This window comes from Branchiostoma belcheri, unplaced genomic scaffold, assembly GCF_001625305.1.
Source record: "Branchiostoma belcheri isolate BF01 breed outbred unplaced genomic scaffold, Haploidv18h27 scaffold286, whole genome shotgun sequence".
Classification (NCBI taxonomy): Eukaryota; Metazoa; Chordata; class Leptocardii; order Amphioxiformes; family Branchiostomatidae; genus Branchiostoma; species Branchiostoma belcheri.
The window spans coordinates 37,728-55,016 of NW_017803894.1; the positions used below are offsets into that span (position 1 = coordinate 37,728).

Below are 17,289 nucleotides of genomic sequence, written 5' to 3' on the forward strand. Positions count from 1 at the left end.
ATACTTCATAGACAGTGTTGCTCAATGCAAAGCAGATGGCCATGTCAGAGGTTATTGTACCATATAGATGTGGATCGACTCTTTACAAAACCAAATACGCCCCAAAATAAACCTTTGCTTGGAGAGTAGGCAGCATGTGTTTCGAAGACTTGGAAGTTTCCTGTATTTGTAGGACCCCATCATCTTTGACGCTGCGCTGCGGTTCCTGGAGGTGACTGTGGTGTCCGCTGGTTGGGAGGAGCTGCAACTGGGCCACCGCCCGTACATACAGGTACAGCACCTGCCATAACCTGTACATACAGGTACAGCACCTGCCATAACCTGTACATACAGGTACAGCACCTGACATAACCTGTACATACAGGTACAGCACCTGTCATAGTCCGTACATACAGGTACAGCACCTGCCATAAACTGTACATACAGGTACAACACCTGCCAAAACCCGTACATACAGGTACAGCACCTGTCATAACCTGTACATACAGGTACAGCACCTGCCATAACCTGTACATACAGGTACATCACCTGTCATAACCGGTACATACAGGTACAGCACCTGCCATCGCCCGTACATATAGGTACAGCACCTGCCATAACATGTACATACAGGTACAGCACCTGCCATAACCTGTACATAAAGGTACAGCACCTGCCATAGGCCGTACATACAGGTACAGCACCTGCCATAACCTGTACATACAGGTACATCACCTGTCATATCCGGTACATACAGGTACAGCACCTGCCATCGCCCGTACATATAGGTACAGCACCTGCCATAACATGTACATACAGGTACAGCACCTGCCATTACCTGTACATAAAGGTGAAAGCACCTGCCATAGCCCGTACATACAGGTACAGCACCTGCAATAACCTGTACATACAGGTACAGCACCTGCATAGTCAGTACATACAGGTACGGCCCCGGCCATCGCCCTTACATACAGGTACAGCATCTGCCATCTTCCAGTACATACAGGCACACCGCCTGCCATAGCCCTTACATACAGGTACAGCACCTGCCATAGCCCGTACATACAGGTATAGCACATGCCATAGTCCGTACATACAGGTACAGCACCTGCCATAACCTGTACATACAGGTATAGCACATGCCATAGCCCGTACATACAGGTATAGCACATGCCATAGTCCGTACTTACAGGTACAGCACCTGCCATCCGTACATACAGGTACAGCACCTGTCATAACCCGTACATACAGGTACAGCACCTGCCATAACCAGTACATACAGGTACAGCAACTGTCATAACCCGTACATACAGGTACAGCCCCTTCCATAACCTGTACATACAGGTACATCACCTGTCATAACCCGTACATACAGGTACAGCACCTGTCATAACCCGTACATACAGGTACAGTACTTGTCATAACCTGTATTTACAGGCACAACACCTGCATAACCTGTACATACAGGTACAGCACCTGCCATAAACATACAGGCACAGCACCTGCCATCGCCCGTACATACAGGTACAGCACCTGCCATAACCTGTACATACAGGTATAGCACCTGCCATCGCCCGTACATACAGGTACAGCACCAGCCATAACCTGTACATACAGGTACAGCACCTTCCATAACCCGTACATACAGGTACAGCACCTGCCATCCGTACATACAGGTACAGCACCTGCCATAACCTGTTCATACAGGTACAGCACCTGCCATCCGTACATACAGGTACAACACCAGCCATAACCTGTACATACAGGTACAGCACCTGCCATCCGTACATACAGGTACAGCAACAGCCATAGCCCGTACATACAGGTACAGCACCAGCTAGAAAACCGTCTTAGAAGTTACACATTAAAGCAACTGATTGCGTTGTACCTTGTCTAAATATCCTGTGCTAAAATACAACACAGTTGAGTACAGACATAGACACAATTTCCTCCATAAATAATTTCACCATATTACTGAGAAATTGAATAGTTCTTTCATTCACAACCATTTCAAATTTGTTGAACACAACCCAATGTTTCGATGACCGTCTGTTATCGTTATCTTGACTAATATGACTACAAACTGTTGTGAATATTAATTAAGAGAACTTCAATGACTGCCATTTCTCCTCACAGATAGATGGGGCCCGGTACGATCACACCGTCCGAGGGTACTTAGTCCTGGGTGTTGACGCAGTGTCGGGAACAGTCACCCACCGGGCCACCTTCAACACTCACAGTTCTAACACAGACATCGACCTCAGGATGGCCAGCTTCATACGCAACGACATTCCCCACAAGTAAGGCCACACCAATTTAATTTGTTGGTTCTCGGATTCGCCTCTTCATTTCTGTTTATGGTTTGCCAAAAAATTCTAGTTCTGATCAACTAAAACATACTCATATTTTGGCCCCATCAGTTGAGGAAAGTCCTTTTCTTCCTAGTTGCTACAGTTGTTCCATCTATCAATGCAGTTGTTTGATTAAAAGCTCAAAATTTATTGTTTAAATGTTAACCCAGCCTTTTATGCTTATTTCATGGCCCCTATCGTAGCATTTGGGGCTATAATAGGATGCCTAGGCCTGTTTTTATTTTTTTTTTCGCCCTGTCGCTTCATATGTTTTCGTAAAAAAATCCGAGAACCAACAAATTAAATTGGTGTGGCCTAAGTACATTACGTCATATAGGGAACATTATATAGGACACGCCGATGAAATCTATAAAATTGTTACAAGCAGCTGGGTAGGTTTTGAAACTTTAACTTTGAACCTTTGTTGTCCAAAAAGTTACAGTCACTGACGAAACGTAGTGGATACTACTTGAAACGTCTGGCAGTTTTCAAAACAAATATCCAGTTGCTTTAATTAAAATTGTGGTTGAACACAATAAAAAATAGAAAACTAACATTTGCAAAGCGAACACATTCACATATATGGTGACAGGAGTCTATATCCCTCCATGGAGGTAGAATTGCCAATTCTACATCCATGATCCCTCCTACTATAAATTGCAACATTATGTAGCCCAACACCAGTTACCATGGTGAGAGACTGTCTGGTTCAGTCAGGTCAGAGGTCACTGTTTGGGGAAGAAGAAGAGGAGGAAACGTAGCAAAAACAATATGTTTTCCTTCGGTAAACATGATTTCGTACCGATGGTGTCTGGTGGCCCTACAGTTCCATAGTAGTGGTGACCGTGCGGGACAGGTCCAGCAGGTTTGCCCGGGAGTGTCTGGTGGCCCTGCGGGAGATCGGTGCAGCTGAGCCCGTCGCCACGGACGACAAAGGTGTGCTAACAATGCTAGAACATACATGTTTCGTTTAAACGTGAAATATAAGGTGAATACTAAGCTAGAAATGTAACATTTCCAAAACAAATGTATAATGTTTACCTTCACATTGCTTAGTCTGGCAAACTACTGCTCTGTTTGTTGTTAATCAAACACATTCATATATAATACATACATAATACAAGTGGTGAGCAGCACCCCACAGTTCTGTTCAGCTACAAAATGTAACCCAACACCATAGGGTGTCTGCTACAGTATTAGTTGCCATGGTGACAGATGTTTGGTCCGGGTCATGAACTTAAATTGTTTAGAGAAGAAGATGAATAAACACAGTGAAGGCAAACATGGGGTCGTGTGGCGCAACGGCAGCGTACTAAACTCAAGTGAAAATGAGTATTGTCTGTCCAGTATTTGTTTCTATGTGCGGGACACAACACCAGCGACAGCCTGTGTCCCATGGGTATTGCACTGTTGCAATTTTAATAAATCAAATAAAATCAAATAAAAAATAAATAAAAGACAAAGAAAAAAATCAGTCAGACTGTGTATGGGTAGTCATGAGAATGATGCCGTGTTTTTGCTTGTCCTTGTGGCAGACAGTGTTTCTGCAATTTTTCATTGCCAGCCCATCCTCAGTGCTATTTTATTGGCTAACAGTCACCGAAGAGTCACACACTAATGATATTTGGCAAAGGAGCACGTCGGCAGAACGTACTGCACCTGCGTGAAACCCGTAATGCATTGTTCATAGCACTTCGGTAGAACGTCTCATATAAGGTTGTATTCGCGCATATAAGGTTAACACTCCGTCTGTAGTTTTCAAATGTTATGTCGGAAAAGATATCTCCTGCAACAGGCAAAATTTTGATGCAACGTTGACCAAAAATCCACCGAAAACCGTGAAAATACAGGGTTCTGCGCAGGCGCAGTACGTTCTGCCGACGTGCTGGCAAAGGTATGTTGCCTCTAGTCACGTGATAATCAACATCAAGTCACATGACAAGAAGACTCCAAGACGACAAAGTGCGTCTCGAAAGCTCCCCCAAAGCAGTTGATAATTCTGCTGCATTTGTCAAAAGTCTTTTGAAGTAGTAGTAAAATGGTTTATTTAGAGCTCATGCATATATACACAATACACTCTGACACCACACTCGCAGGCAACATTACTGGGTGCCTGAATTGCTCTGTGGCCAACAGAATACATCATTGAAATACAACATGCTGTCAAACAGTATTAATTTCAAATCATTATTGGTTACATATTGCTAAATTTTTATCGATTATAAATATTATTATGTTTCCTCTGTTATTGCAGGTAATTTTGCGATGGTTGGTTTTAAGGGGAATGTATTCCCGAGCTGGATCCAGCAAGTCAACCTGCCGTCCACCCAGGGTCCGGCACAGATCTACACCAAGGTCCCTCTCATGGGATAAACTAGCCTCTACCAGTCTCTGGGAAGAGTAGAAATTGACCAAATAGTCTAATAGAGATGGCAACCAATTTTGACAATTCTATGATACTGAATAAAACTATCGGAATGACTTAGATCATGTCTGCATGTCTTATTTTTTTAAATCATTTTTGTCTGCAAGATTTCTTCATATTGAGGTTAACATAGTATTGTTTGGTTAGTTTTGATAGGCCAAGCTACTCAAAATATGGAGACTCTATTTTGTTTTCTTTTTTTCATATTTCCCACCCTCTCCACATATGGCGTACTGGAGCCCATGGTGCTTATACCTGTCAAAGTGGGTGGTTGTGTCAATGTTTGACGAAGTTCACGTCGTCACTGTTTGCTCTGTGTCGAAGCGCACGCGCACTACACGGACTACAACAGGAAGTTAGTCCAAAGTTAGCGGAACAGCGCAACAAAACTTCCTCCGTGTTAGTCCATGGTATTTTTCGGCGGATAGATGTAATCTTGGCTCCTGAAATCACCATGGGAAGGTCCTATGGATTAAACGAAATCAAAGCTCACCGATGCCGAAGAGGAGCAGTTTTCATGTTGTTGATCATTACTGCATTCACAGAGATTTCAGCAGGTGAGTGAAGAGCGTATTTGATACAGAATTATACGCACGTACTTTTTATACCTAAATGTATGTTGCCAGAAATCAATTACGAACGTGCTGTACAAGTAGAATGTCAATGCAGAGATACACAAAGTTCTACACATAGCTTTTCACTGCCTATTCTTTCAGTGTTTTGCTATCGTACTGCGGCGGGAGTGAGGTTGTAGGACGTACGATCATTTTTTATTCATGATGAAAAGAAAAGTCAGAGAGCTTGATAGGGGTGCCCGAATGGGAAAAATCACAATAATATCATTTATTACACACCTTTCAACATGTTACCGTACAAGTATTAACAATGCTTGTACACAAAACACACAAAATATGAAGACACACATAGTGCAGACTTTAGTATAGTGTATTATTTATTACAAAGATGTATCATTGTTGAGCATTAACTGCAGGGATACTGGTAATACCAATAGACTACTAATACTAAATGCTTTCAGATTTCACAGACCTGTTTGAATACAATCCGAACAAAGCCTTGCCTGGCCATAATGACGAGCTGATCGACGGTATCACCCCTGAAGAATGTGCCCAGAGGTGTCTGGAAGGAACCACTGCTGTACAGGAGGGGGAGTGTTTGTCGTTTGACTACTTCAAGCCACGTACCGGATGTCAGCTGAGTAGGGACAACAAAGTCACAGCTGGGCTGACACTTACTTTTAACAGTTATTTCGACCATTACGAGATGAAAGGTGAGAGACTGATTATGAGAGACTGATCAAAGGGTGAGAGACTAATTATGAGAAAAATTTTGACATCAAATATACGTTCATTGCAACTTAACTAAACGTATACACGTTTACACGTTTAGCATGAAACTACGGTTGTTGTTTCGAGCATTATGGTAGATCCTCCTTTATTCGTCAGTAGGATACTTATTGATAGTTATGCACAAGAAATACGTGGATTCGTTTTGCTAAATAAGACAATCGTATCAAAATATATCAAAATTCATATTATTTCATTCTCTCTATCATTTATTTCCAGACAGCAATAGTTTCTCCTCATTTCAATTTACGAATTCAAACGCCTATGGTTTACAGATATAGCCGGTTTCTTCTCTGAACACGCCGACCAGGTCCTAGGCGGTCACAACGACGTTTTTGTCACCCCAGCGACTGTGAGTCCCCGGACATGCGCACTGCGGTGTCTGCTGGGAGAAGAGATCCTCTCAGTTGGGTCCTGTCTGTCCTTTGACCTGGACAGTGGGTCGGCGAGATGTCTGTTGAGTGGAGACAACCAGAACACAGCCGGACAAGCACTGGATTCCAACCCAAGATTTGATCACTACCAACGGAGCGGTAAGATGAGTTAATAATAATGATAAGCACACTTCCCATTGTCAAACTTAAGTCATGCCTGGACATTGAAATGGCGTTTATTGAGAGATATTTGTTGCAGGCAAACAGAACGGAGTGACATACGGATATTGAACAACTTATAACTCTTACGACGTACATTTCACTTGCAGATTGGCGAATTACTGGAGATTATATCATTTACATGTTAGCTATGTGATCGGCTATGAGGAGTACGTCATGATAACTCTGGCGCGTCCATTTATTACCTTGCAGAGTTCTGTTTCCCCAACCCTTGTACCTGTATTTATTGCTCCTGTACGAGCCAGGTGAACGGCTTTTCCTGTCCATGTGAATCAGGCTGGGAAGGAGACAATTGTGACACGGGTGAGAGATGTACAGTTTATCATCACTTTGTGGCATGCCGATGTTTCCTCGATATGAAATTATCCTGTTTCTATTGTGCTCTTGTGCACATTTTGATGTAATGTTCATCGGAACAAAAATCACAACACGTGGTCGGTCTATGCCTATCAGAGAGTTCACAAGAATGCGATGTTTTCAAAGTCGATATGTTTTCCTATTATAATCTGTATATATATTGATGACCTCATGATATTGGTATTCTGTATATATTTGTTTACTATTTAACAAATATGATTATTCTAATATTTCAATGATTCAAAGATATCAATGAGTGTTCCACCTATGGCGGCCGTGGACCCTGTGCTCAAGTCTGCTCCAACACTGTCGGAAGTTACTCCTGTTCCTGTAATGATGGGTACAGTCTGGGCACCGATGGACACACCTGTAGGGGTGAGATTTGACCGTCTTCTTATACTATCAGTTCAAACAGTCCAACTAATCTAAAATTTGCTATGTCATGTTAGCTGATATTTTTTATAATCACCTTTCACCTTTTGAGACATTTTAGATGTTTCTTGAGAGGACAACTTGATTAATTAGGTATCTGCACTTACATTGACAAAGCCGAAGCCCCATTGTCCGTTAAAAACAAGCTTTTCGACTCTTGTGTGAAACCTATCTTGCTCTATGGATCAGAAATTTGGGGGTCTTTCAAAACTTCAAACTCTTGTGCAAGCGAAGCTGTTCATTTAAAATTCTACAAACAATCTCTCAACGTACCTAAAACAGCTTGTAATCTTGCAGCACGGGCTGAGTTAGGGGGTACCCTTTGCACTTAGAGGCCTCTCTAAACGCCATAAAACATTTTATCAGAATATGCCTAAATGTGCCAACTGGGAGTCTCAATGCCGACGCACTCTTATGTCAATTAGAATTAGATAGATTAGGTAGTAAATGTATCAATGTTGTCAACACAATACTCCTTTGTCTTGTATTTCAGACATCAATGTCAATCAGTGCGCGTCCAGCCCATGTATCCACGGGACGTGTGTGGATGGCGCCAACTCTTACACCTGTACCTGTGAGACAGGTTGGGCGGGAGACAACTGTAATACAGGTACAGGTATAGGACAGGTCGTTACAAATTAAAGGAAAAGAGGAGAACTTATTTTACCGAATATAAAGAACAAATCTTCTATCAAATCGCTACGATGTTAGGTTTCAGAACTAAGATACTGAGAACTATGTCTTTAAAACAACCAGCTGAACACCGACAAGTGGTTATACCAACTATACTCATACAGGTGCTTAATTTACAGTCCAAATTTGCAGGGCCTGGCAATGACATAGGATGATTTCTTTATTATGGGTTCACCACACCACGAAGTGGTGGTGAACCCATATTGCTTTTTCTGATGTTTCTTTTCCTCCTTCTCCTCCTCCTCCTGCCACTTCTTTAAATTGATTCAACTCCTTCATTTTTGGGCGAAATTACCTGTAATTTCGTATAGAGGTAGAGCGGGTAAATACCCTTAGGCGTTTTTTAAATTTTTTTGATACAAGCTTTTACAATTGTTTTATTTGCTTTTTAGTGGTCCCCATAGGAAAGTACTGTGGGGGCGTACGCGCGTGACGTAATAAGAAAGGAATTCGGGGGAAGGCCCAAATATGGGCATACAAGCAGGTGTGGTCATGTTTGCAGATGTGGCTGTTGATTGGCTGTTGGCTAATTAATTTATTTACTACCATTTTCACGTACCAGCGCAGCTGGTCCACGCGGTCTCGGCCGTGGGCCATGATACTCTGATATTGGATACCGATTCGTGTGATTCCTATAAGCATTTCACCTAACTACGAACTAGTTGGAAGAATTATAGCTGCATGGATGCCTGTATATGATTTTAACAAACACTGAAAATCTGATGCAAAACTGGCAGATATTTTGCTCTTCTCTGTTGGAACAACGCAAGCGGGAGGTCAATGACCTGCGCCCCGCGAGTACTGTAAACAACGGTACGTAATGTGTATCGTCGGCGCACGCGCGCGCGCCACGGTATCAACAATTTTCCACAATCTTCACCGACTAGTATTATATATTCTGTTATCGATTTCTGAAGAATCACCAAAATTGTAGAGTGTATCTCCTAGAAAGTCCCTTACTAGTACTTGAAGCGATCGTTACCGCCATGTTGTTCACTTTATATGACATACAATGCAGAGAGAAATGGAAACGTGTCCAGATAGCTCGGTTGGTAACGCGCAGGGCTGCAAGTCCAGACATTACGAGTTCGAACCCCGGTACACTGGATATTTTTATGGGTTCACCACACCACGAAGTGGTGGTGAACCCATATTGCTTTTTCTGATGTTTCTTCTCCTCCTTCTCCTCCTCCTCCTCCTGCCATATCTTTAAATGGATTCAGCTTCTTCATTTTAGGGCCTAAGGTCCTGAAATTTGGTATGGAGGTACAGTGGGCAAATACCCCTAGGCGTTTTTTAAATTTTTGTGACACAGGCTTTTAGAATGGTTTTATTTGAGTTTTTTGGCTGTGTTATAGCAAATGTAATACTGTGTTAGTGTGCCGTGTTTATCACGTCTGGGCATGAGTCATCACAATGGAATGCAGGGCATCAACCAATAGGCATGCAGCTTTCCTCTATACTTCTTGCTGATTGGCTGTTGGGATTTAACTTGATTAACACCCGCACAGAGCATTTCCACCTGCACAGAGCATTTCTTGCTGATTGGCTGTTGGGATTTAACTTGATTAACACCTGCACAGAGCATTTCCATACTGACAGTATGTCTTTATTCAAGTGTTTTGGTAGGTATTTCAAGCTTTTCTGCTCCAGCATTGGAATGCGGGGCATGAACGTTTTTTATTTTATTTTGAAAATCAACAGTTTGCATTATGCAATTAAAAATCCTAACCAATAAATTAGGGAATAGCTATCCAACTGTTGTTTTAGTTGTATGTTACTTCATATTATAGTTATATCAATGTAAATCATTGTTTTCCCTTGTGTTTCTCATTCTTTCCCTGCCATGTGGTAAAATGTGGTGAACCCATCGCTGTATTTGCTCCAAAGCAAATATTGGCCTTTCTAGTTGCTATTAAGTTGTGTATGTGTGTATACTATTAAGGTTTTTTTTTTAATTCTAAGAGCGCCAGTAGAAGACCAACGGCAAGAATTGAATTCAAAGACTTGTTGATTGCATATAATGATTTATCTTGTACGTTAAAACAATTTGCGTAAATATTTTGCTGTTTCTTTCCTTTTCTTTCCTTTGTTCGTTCGTTGTTACATTTCTGCGATGATGTTACCTCTTTCAGGATGACTTTGGGCTTTAATGGTTCCAGGCTACGTTTCCTAGACGTTCCGTCGATCTCAACATCTATCTTCGAAAATTTGACGACGATGATAAGTGTGGTTACAACTTTTAGTAGCAGAAAGGTATATATCAGCACAAATTGAAACGATGTCAACAGAAAGAAGAAAGTTACAAACCATTCAATCTACATAACGTTCCACAGCACACTGGATAGAAACATCTATCTTAGGATTAAGTTCATAAGATGATTTGTGCTATCATCTAAGCTTTTTTTTACAGAGTCTGACATAGATGAGTGCACTGCCGGTACCGACAACTGTGACACCCAGGCTACATGTACCAACACTGACGGGTCTTACAACTGTACCTGTAATACAGGATACATTGGGGATGGAGTTACGTGTTCAGGTACATAGAATATCACTAAATTTTTTTATGCATACACTAATGCTTTGTTACTCTTTGCATTATGGAGTCAAGATCATATATTAAGTAGATAGTCATTAAATTTAGCAGTACTGATATAGAAATTATTTAGCTCATAATAATTCGTTGAAATATATCTCCTACTTTACAGATGTAGATGAATGCTATACCAATGCTGATGACTGCCACATCCACGCAACCTGCTCCAACATGGAAGGATCCTTTGACTGTTCCTGTAATCCAGGTTACCAGGGGAATGGTACATGGTGTACAGGTCAGCCGTTAGACCCCTGCCTCTTTATCTAAATCCTAGGACCTAGCCAAATGATTAATATAGAAATATGCCTACCTCAGAGTATAGCATTAAATTTTCTGATATTATCTCTTAAGCACCAACCCTGCATATTCTCAACTATGTTCTGTATCGTATTCCAGAACAAAAGGTAGCTGGTGTACCAGTTATAGGGATCATCTTGGGTGTTGTGGCAGCTGTTTTTGCCATTGGTGCACTTGGAGCTGTCGTTTTCTACTGCAGGTACACGCTGTAAAATACGTCTGAATGTTCGTAGATCTGACATACTACAAGAACTCGACAATTTTGCATTGAGGTTAACGTAGCTCAACCGTACCTATTGGAATTATCACTATGTTAACTTTTCTCTACTGCAATGCATACTCCCCACGGCTGTGAAGTACTACAAAAAAATCAGATTTGATCTTTGCCATACACCAAAACAGTAAATTATTGAAAATGAATTTAGTGTACTCTAACATTTCCTTTATATGATTAGTCTATCTGTTTTTTTTTCTATGAATTAAAATATATCGCCGGTGGGCCAAATGTAGTAACAGAAAAGCAATACATGTTGACAAATAACTTTTATTTTCAGAAGAATGAATAAGAACGTTCCCAAACAAAGAGACGTACCACTGAAAGACATCGTTGATCAGCCGGTGACAGGTGGTGCTACTAACGAAGCATTTGATCCAGAAAATGGCAGGGATGCATGTGTAAGAATTTCCCGTCCTAGGATATTATAGCTGTGTGATTTCAATTGCACTTGCCGTTAAGATCTATTTTTTTACTCAGCCTAGCTACTTTTTCACCCATCAATAGAGATGCATATCTATGTTCATAACCCGTTCTGTACTGAATTACACATGTTCTCCTCAGGTACCAGGACTAGCAAACCTCATCACAGTTGAAGACGTACAGGGGTTTCTAATCGACAATGACCTCCAAGAGTGTGCAAGGGCATTTAGGGGTATGGGTAGCAATGTTACGATATCCGCTATATGTCTCCAAATTGACAAGTAAAACAAAATATAAAACTCAGAATTTATAGAAGTATTTCTTGTTTGGTAATGTCATAATTACGTATATCACGTCGTAAGAGATTGACATCCTTATGAGAGCTGCTGACCGGATATTTATGCAATTTTGGTGAATCTGCCAATATTGACCTCTGTGTATGTTTGGTTTACAGAGAACGACGTAGACGGAAAGGCACTGCGCCATCTTGATGACGCAATGATGAAGGACCTTGTTCCTATGGTTGGACCAAGGGCGAGACTTAAAGCTGTGCTACAGGAACTAAACGGTTCAGAAGTACCACAGGTTTGCTTTTTTGTTGTTGTTTCATTGCTTGTTTTCCTGTTTTCATTTACACCCCTGCCTCCACATACGCTGCAACGTTTATTCTGTCGTTACAGGTTTCGTCGAATTCACCGATTTCGACCCTGAACTTTTGGGAAATCCCTCGGTCCAGTCTGAACCTGAGCAGGCGGATCGGTAGGGGACAGTTCGGGGAAGTTCGCCTCGGAGAAGTCCGTAACCGAGGAGTGACAACCACTGTGGCTGTCAAGACTTTAAGAGGTAAATGAGATCAACCGATCTTTACAATGCCTTCTGGTCCAGTCAAATAATTTGTTAAGTGGAAACTAACATCTGATTCACTCACATACACTTTCTTGCCTACAGGATCATTGTTTTTGGTTTTGAACATTTTGTACAGTCAATAATATCGATATCTATCTAAAAGTATGTAGCGACCTGATATGTTGTAGATACCATGGTTTTTTTACAGACTATAATGTCTGAATCTCACAGACTCTGCATCTGATGGTAACAAGAAAGACCTGCTGGGAGAACTGGAGATCCTGGTGACTGTTGGTCGTCATGACAACATCATCTCCCTGGTTGGAGCGTGCACAAAAGGAGGTACGTATTACATGTGTACTACAGTACTTTATTGAGGATGCTCATGATCGGTATGCAATGTCTTGCAATTGCTAACTTACAAGGACAATGAGTGCAGAATGTATTGAAGAGTGTTATGAAACCATGTGCTAACATAAAGTTCTAATTCGAAATTTATCGAACAAATAAGAGAAACACAGCAACTACCAGTTATTTCTACTTAAGATACTAGTAAGTTATGTATCATACTTAGTTTCACTTCAATCAAAGTCTCATTATATCGTCTGTAGTTGGTAATAGCTATTAGCTGTTGCCTAATACAGACATAAATACTCGATCAAAATATATCTATGGTCTTCTGATAAATCAAAATTTCCATCCATATTTTAGGGCCTTTCATGGTAGTGGTTGAGTACGCCCCTAACGGCTGCCTGAAAGACTGGCTGAAGACCAACTCGGTTGAGGCCATGAGAAACAACTCGGAGAACCAAAACCAGCCTCTTCCAGTTATGGACCTGGAACAGCTCATCCAGTTTGGCATCGATGTAGCCGCTGGAATGAGCCACCTTGCAGCCGTGCAGGTAACGTATCCAAACCCTCATAGTGCACTAGTGTATTTATATATTACAAAAAAAGAATATGTTATATTTATTAATATTTATTTCATAACAGTCCTGGAGTGGGTTGTAAACCTTTAATTATTTGTTTATATTTTAACTATTAAGTTACATTGTTGCTCTTCGTGTTCTATGTTTTATGTTACAATATTTGTTTTCTATGTCTGTAGCGGCATGGAATTAATTTGATATCTTGAGTGTGCCGTCTCAATGTTCCGATAAAAACACTCATACTATGTCACTTGGAAGTTATCGTACCTTCCATGTATGGATTTGATTACAAAAATGATTGATATTGTCACACATTATGTGATTATACCAAACTTTACAAATTTCTCCCCACAGTGTGTTCACCGTGACCTTGCAGCAAGGAACATCCTACTTGGAAAGAACCTGGTGGCCAAGGTGTCTGATTTTGGACTGTCCAGGGACATCTATGAAAGTGAAGAGTACGTAAAGACTACAAAGGTAAGGGCTGTGAATAATTCTTCAAGTGTTACAATCTTTAATTAGACATAAGTTCTAGTGTTCTACAGCTTTATGTGATGATTGGATTACAGCTGGTATTCTTATATTATCTCAGACCAAGCTCCCGTTGCGGTGGATGGCCTATGAGTCACTGTTCTACAACGTTTACACAACTCAGAGTGACGTGTGAGTATGAGGATAATTTTACCATTTTCAATAACTTCCTCTCAGCTTTTGGAATGTACTAGAAATGATACTGATTTACACCTATTGTTGTGCGTTACTATAGTGACAGTAATTTTAGAGATATTATCTTAAAACATATACAAAATAGTATCACTTTCAACAAACTATATGCAATAATGCTTGGAAATTTCATAATTTATACGTGTGTGTGAGTGTGCACGTATGGTATTTTTGTTTAAGTTTTTTTATACTTGTTTTCTGTTCTGTAGCTGGTCGTTTGGTGTTCTTTTGTGGGAGATTATGAGTATGGGTAAGCATATTTAAATTTCTAATATCAATATAATATCTTTATATTTGTTTGGAATTAGTGGAAGAAAATCAATTATGTATGGAAGACAGCAACACCTGTAGACAAAGAGTTACTAGTCCGAAATGATGATGTTAATAATTTGTAGATTCGGTAGTGTCTTTTTTCATTTATATATTTCAACTTTGCCACACAACAAGTATGTAACTTGAAAGATGGAAGATGTCCAAGCCTTTCTCTAGGTCCCTATCCAAACAGCTTCTCCCCATGTTTCGTCACTTTTGTTGTTATCAATATGCACATTTGTATTTGTGTTGGATTTGGATTTAACTCATTACATCTACCGTGTAGGACATCTGCCATACGGGGGGATGAAGGGTAAACAGATGATGAACATGATCAAAGATGGCGGCCGGCTGGAGAAGCCGCTGTACTGCCCGGATGAACTGTAAGTATGCCTTTAGAGATAGCAACATCTCAAAATTCTACCACTTGTATCACTGGTTATTGAAAAAGAATTAGGAAAGTAGCTACCAAAACATGAATAACTTCTTCTTTATCTAAATATTCATGCACAGCTTCGCCTTGATGGAAGACTGCTGGACGATTCTGCCAGAAGACAGACCGACCTTCCCACAACTGAAAACCAACCTGGACAGGATCATTCAAGCACACAAGGTAACAGTCTGTTGAAATATATCTGTGAGTCGCTTTATTGACATACAGTATTATGCATTTTTCCTTCCATTGGTACAGGAGATGACGCTTCGACGTGATTACCTTCTTTTCGATAGATCCACACTTGCTTGGATGCCACCTGTGTCACATCTAGTCTAACATATATATATCAATAGTATCTGAAACGAACATATATACTTCTATGCTGCACTTTGTTCTGTTCATATGCACTAAACTGCTTCTTTTTGTCTTGTCAGCCGTACGCTTCACTTCTTCATGAATGAGAATGAAGTGGAAACGAAGAAACCATGCTATGGTCAACAGATGTATTTGCTTGGATGTCAACTTCCTTCGAAGTTTGAATATTTTATCACATATAACAGGAGTAACATAACAATGGATAATGAAACATATACATAGAGTTTTACACCAAATTTCTTCTACACTCCTAGCAAAAGATGTAACATATTTTGATATTTTGTACTCTGACTGCCTACGTAGAATATAGGAATGTCCTTTCTTGGTTTGACAGCTTTAAACAGCCTTGATCATAATGCATTCATATTGCTATACAAGTGCATGCATGTTGTAAATATACTCTTGTAGGCTTTTGTTTGGCAAGTAAATTGTTGGTGAGCATTTTGTCAATCAGAAATATGCTCACATTAAAAAGATAGAAAGTCAAACCTGGAATCCAATAGATTATCATATGAAAGGTTTGTTTATATCCTGCTAGAAACATATGCATAATAACACATATTGCCTTTTTTTTTACCTCGGCAACCATGTATATACCAGGACTCTATTATTGTATTTTTAGAATGTATGTATATTATTGGATCATTGTACATACGTTGTAACAGTTATATTTCACTAAACATGTATTTTGTAAATTGTAACCCTTGTCCTGCTGGCAATTTTTACACAATATTTTCAAATAATTTCATGTCTTAATCAGGTCACAGACCCTTGACTTTTTTTGCCCTGCGGCGGCGTAGTTACTTCCGCATTCGTTGCGTTTCGCTGCGGTGTGATGCGTTGCACGAGAAACACCCCCAAATCGCACATATACAGGGCACTATATAGATGGTACTGTATGTGCAACCCATATATATATGGGCCCCGCAGGACAAGGGGTTTGTAATATGCATTATATGTATGTCTAATAATTTCCATTTTTCCCACAGGGTGTCCCTTAGTAATAGTCCTTGACTAGTTGGGACACCCTGGCTTCTTTGTAAGCCTAACAAATAAATAAAGAAGAAGCGTCTTGGTCAAAAAAAGTGTGACAAGTGTCACATACCTTTGGCTGGACTAAATAAATCGGCCCTCGCTCGTTGAGGGTTGATTATTACCGTTCAGACCTGGTCTTTAATCTTAACATAATCTCGTCATTGACAACCATACTACGAGGCCACAGGAGGAAGTGACTGTCGCAAAAAGGGAAATGGGATGTTATCTTGGTCTGGGTTTTACAAGATCTTAGATGTTCGCGGCGTTGATAATACCGGAAAGGAACTAGGGAAATAGTAACTTTCACCGTTTGTTAACTACTAAAATGTCATTACGAGTCCTGTTGCTACTTTTACTGTACTTTCATTGTACTTCTTATTCGAACAGATGTATATTTATTACAACCTATATCCCTTAGAAGTGCAGTGTCTTTTTAACCATCGCCATTTTAACTACCGTCTTTTTAAATTGTCAATGGGTTTTATTATGTAAAATACTGTTTGTATGTATTGAATTGTATTTAAATTGTGTAAATTAGACGCAATTCAGTGATACACTGCAATGTTCAATAAAGTGATCTTGAGTCTTGAATCTTGCTTGGAGCCATTCTGACTTGTGTGACCAGGATATCGTTAGGTGAGTTATTAAAACGTTAGTTCAGTTGAGAGTTATGTTCATTAACATTTACATCTGTCTTTAACCAAAACTGTAACCTCGGCAGTGTCAGGAATGTGGACCAGGTGTGGAACATAGCTTCTTCTTTCTACGCTTCAAAGCGTAGAAAGAAGAAGAAGAAAGCGTCACTGCACTTAGACGTGAAGCTCT

The 17,289-nt window shown here is 40.4% G+C and overlaps 3 protein-coding genes across 3 annotated transcripts in view; all 3 read left to right on the top strand.

Annotated features, from left to right (window-relative positions):
* Positions 1-4,752, top strand: part of LOC109472857 (transmembrane protein 2-like) — a 38,124-nt gene extending 33,372 nt beyond the window's left edge. Inside the window, exons 23-26 of the mRNA XM_019772722.1 lie at positions 173-271; positions 2,116-2,279; positions 3,157-3,266; positions 4,585-4,752. Of these exons, the coding sequence (XP_019628281.1) occupies positions 173-271; positions 2,116-2,279; positions 3,157-3,266; positions 4,585-4,703 (492 nt within the window). The 3' untranslated portion in view covers positions 4,704-4,752. The remainder of the gene's footprint in view (positions 1-172; positions 272-2,115; positions 2,280-3,156; positions 3,267-4,584) is intronic.
* Positions 4,753-5,781: 1,029 nt separating this feature from the next.
* On the top strand, positions 5,782-11,323 carry LOC109472848 (fibrillin-1-like). Its single transcript, XM_019772705.1, has 7 exons — positions 5,782-6,043; positions 6,395-6,652; positions 7,337-7,465; positions 8,016-8,132; positions 10,629-10,757; positions 10,927-11,049; positions 11,211-11,323. Exons 1-7 carry the CDS (start codon positions 5,782-5,784, stop codon positions 11,321-11,323), a joined length of 1,131 nt encoding a protein of 376 aa, XP_019628264.1.
* A 346-nt stretch (positions 11,324-11,669) lies between these two features.
* LOC109472849 (fibroblast growth factor receptor 2-like) lies at positions 11,670-15,246 on the top strand. Its single transcript, XM_019772707.1, has 11 exons — positions 11,670-11,786; positions 11,950-12,040; positions 12,263-12,330; positions 12,489-12,651; positions 12,886-12,996; positions 13,366-13,556; positions 13,938-14,060; positions 14,176-14,246; positions 14,516-14,556; positions 14,905-15,001; positions 15,132-15,246. The coding sequence occupies exons 1-11, from the start codon at positions 11,670-11,672 to the stop codon at positions 15,244-15,246; spliced, it is 1,188 nt and encodes a 395-aa protein (XP_019628266.1).
* The last annotated feature ends 2,043 nt before the right edge of the window (positions 15,247-17,289 follow it).

What these genes read in the sequence shown, in the direction of transcription:
- LOC109472848 (XM_019772705.1), top strand. Translation starts at nt 5,782, where the DNA reads ATGCTTTCAGATTTCACAGACCTGTTTGAATACAATCCGAACAAAGCC. An exon ending in CGATGGACACACCTGTAGGG is followed by an intron (nt 7,466 to 8,015) that starts GTGAGATTTGAC and finishes CTTGTATTTCAG; the next exon opens with ACATCAATGTCAATCAGTGC. An exon ending in GGATGGAGTTACGTGTTCAG is followed by an intron (nt 10,758 to 10,926) that starts GTACATAGAATA and finishes CCTACTTTACAG; the next exon opens with ATGTAGATGAATGCTATACC.
- LOC109472849 (XM_019772707.1), top strand. Translation starts at nt 11,670, where the DNA reads ATGAATAAGAACGTTCCCAAACAAAGAGACGTACCACTGAAAGACATC. An exon ending in TGAAGGACCTTGTTCCTATG is followed by an intron (nt 12,331 to 12,488) that starts GTTGGACCAAGG and finishes CTGTCGTTACAG; the next exon opens with GTTTCGTCGAATTCACCGAT. An exon ending in CTGTACTGCCCGGATGAACT is followed by an intron (nt 15,002 to 15,131) that starts GTAAGTATGCCT and finishes ATTCATGCACAG; the next exon opens with CTTCGCCTTGATGGAAGACT.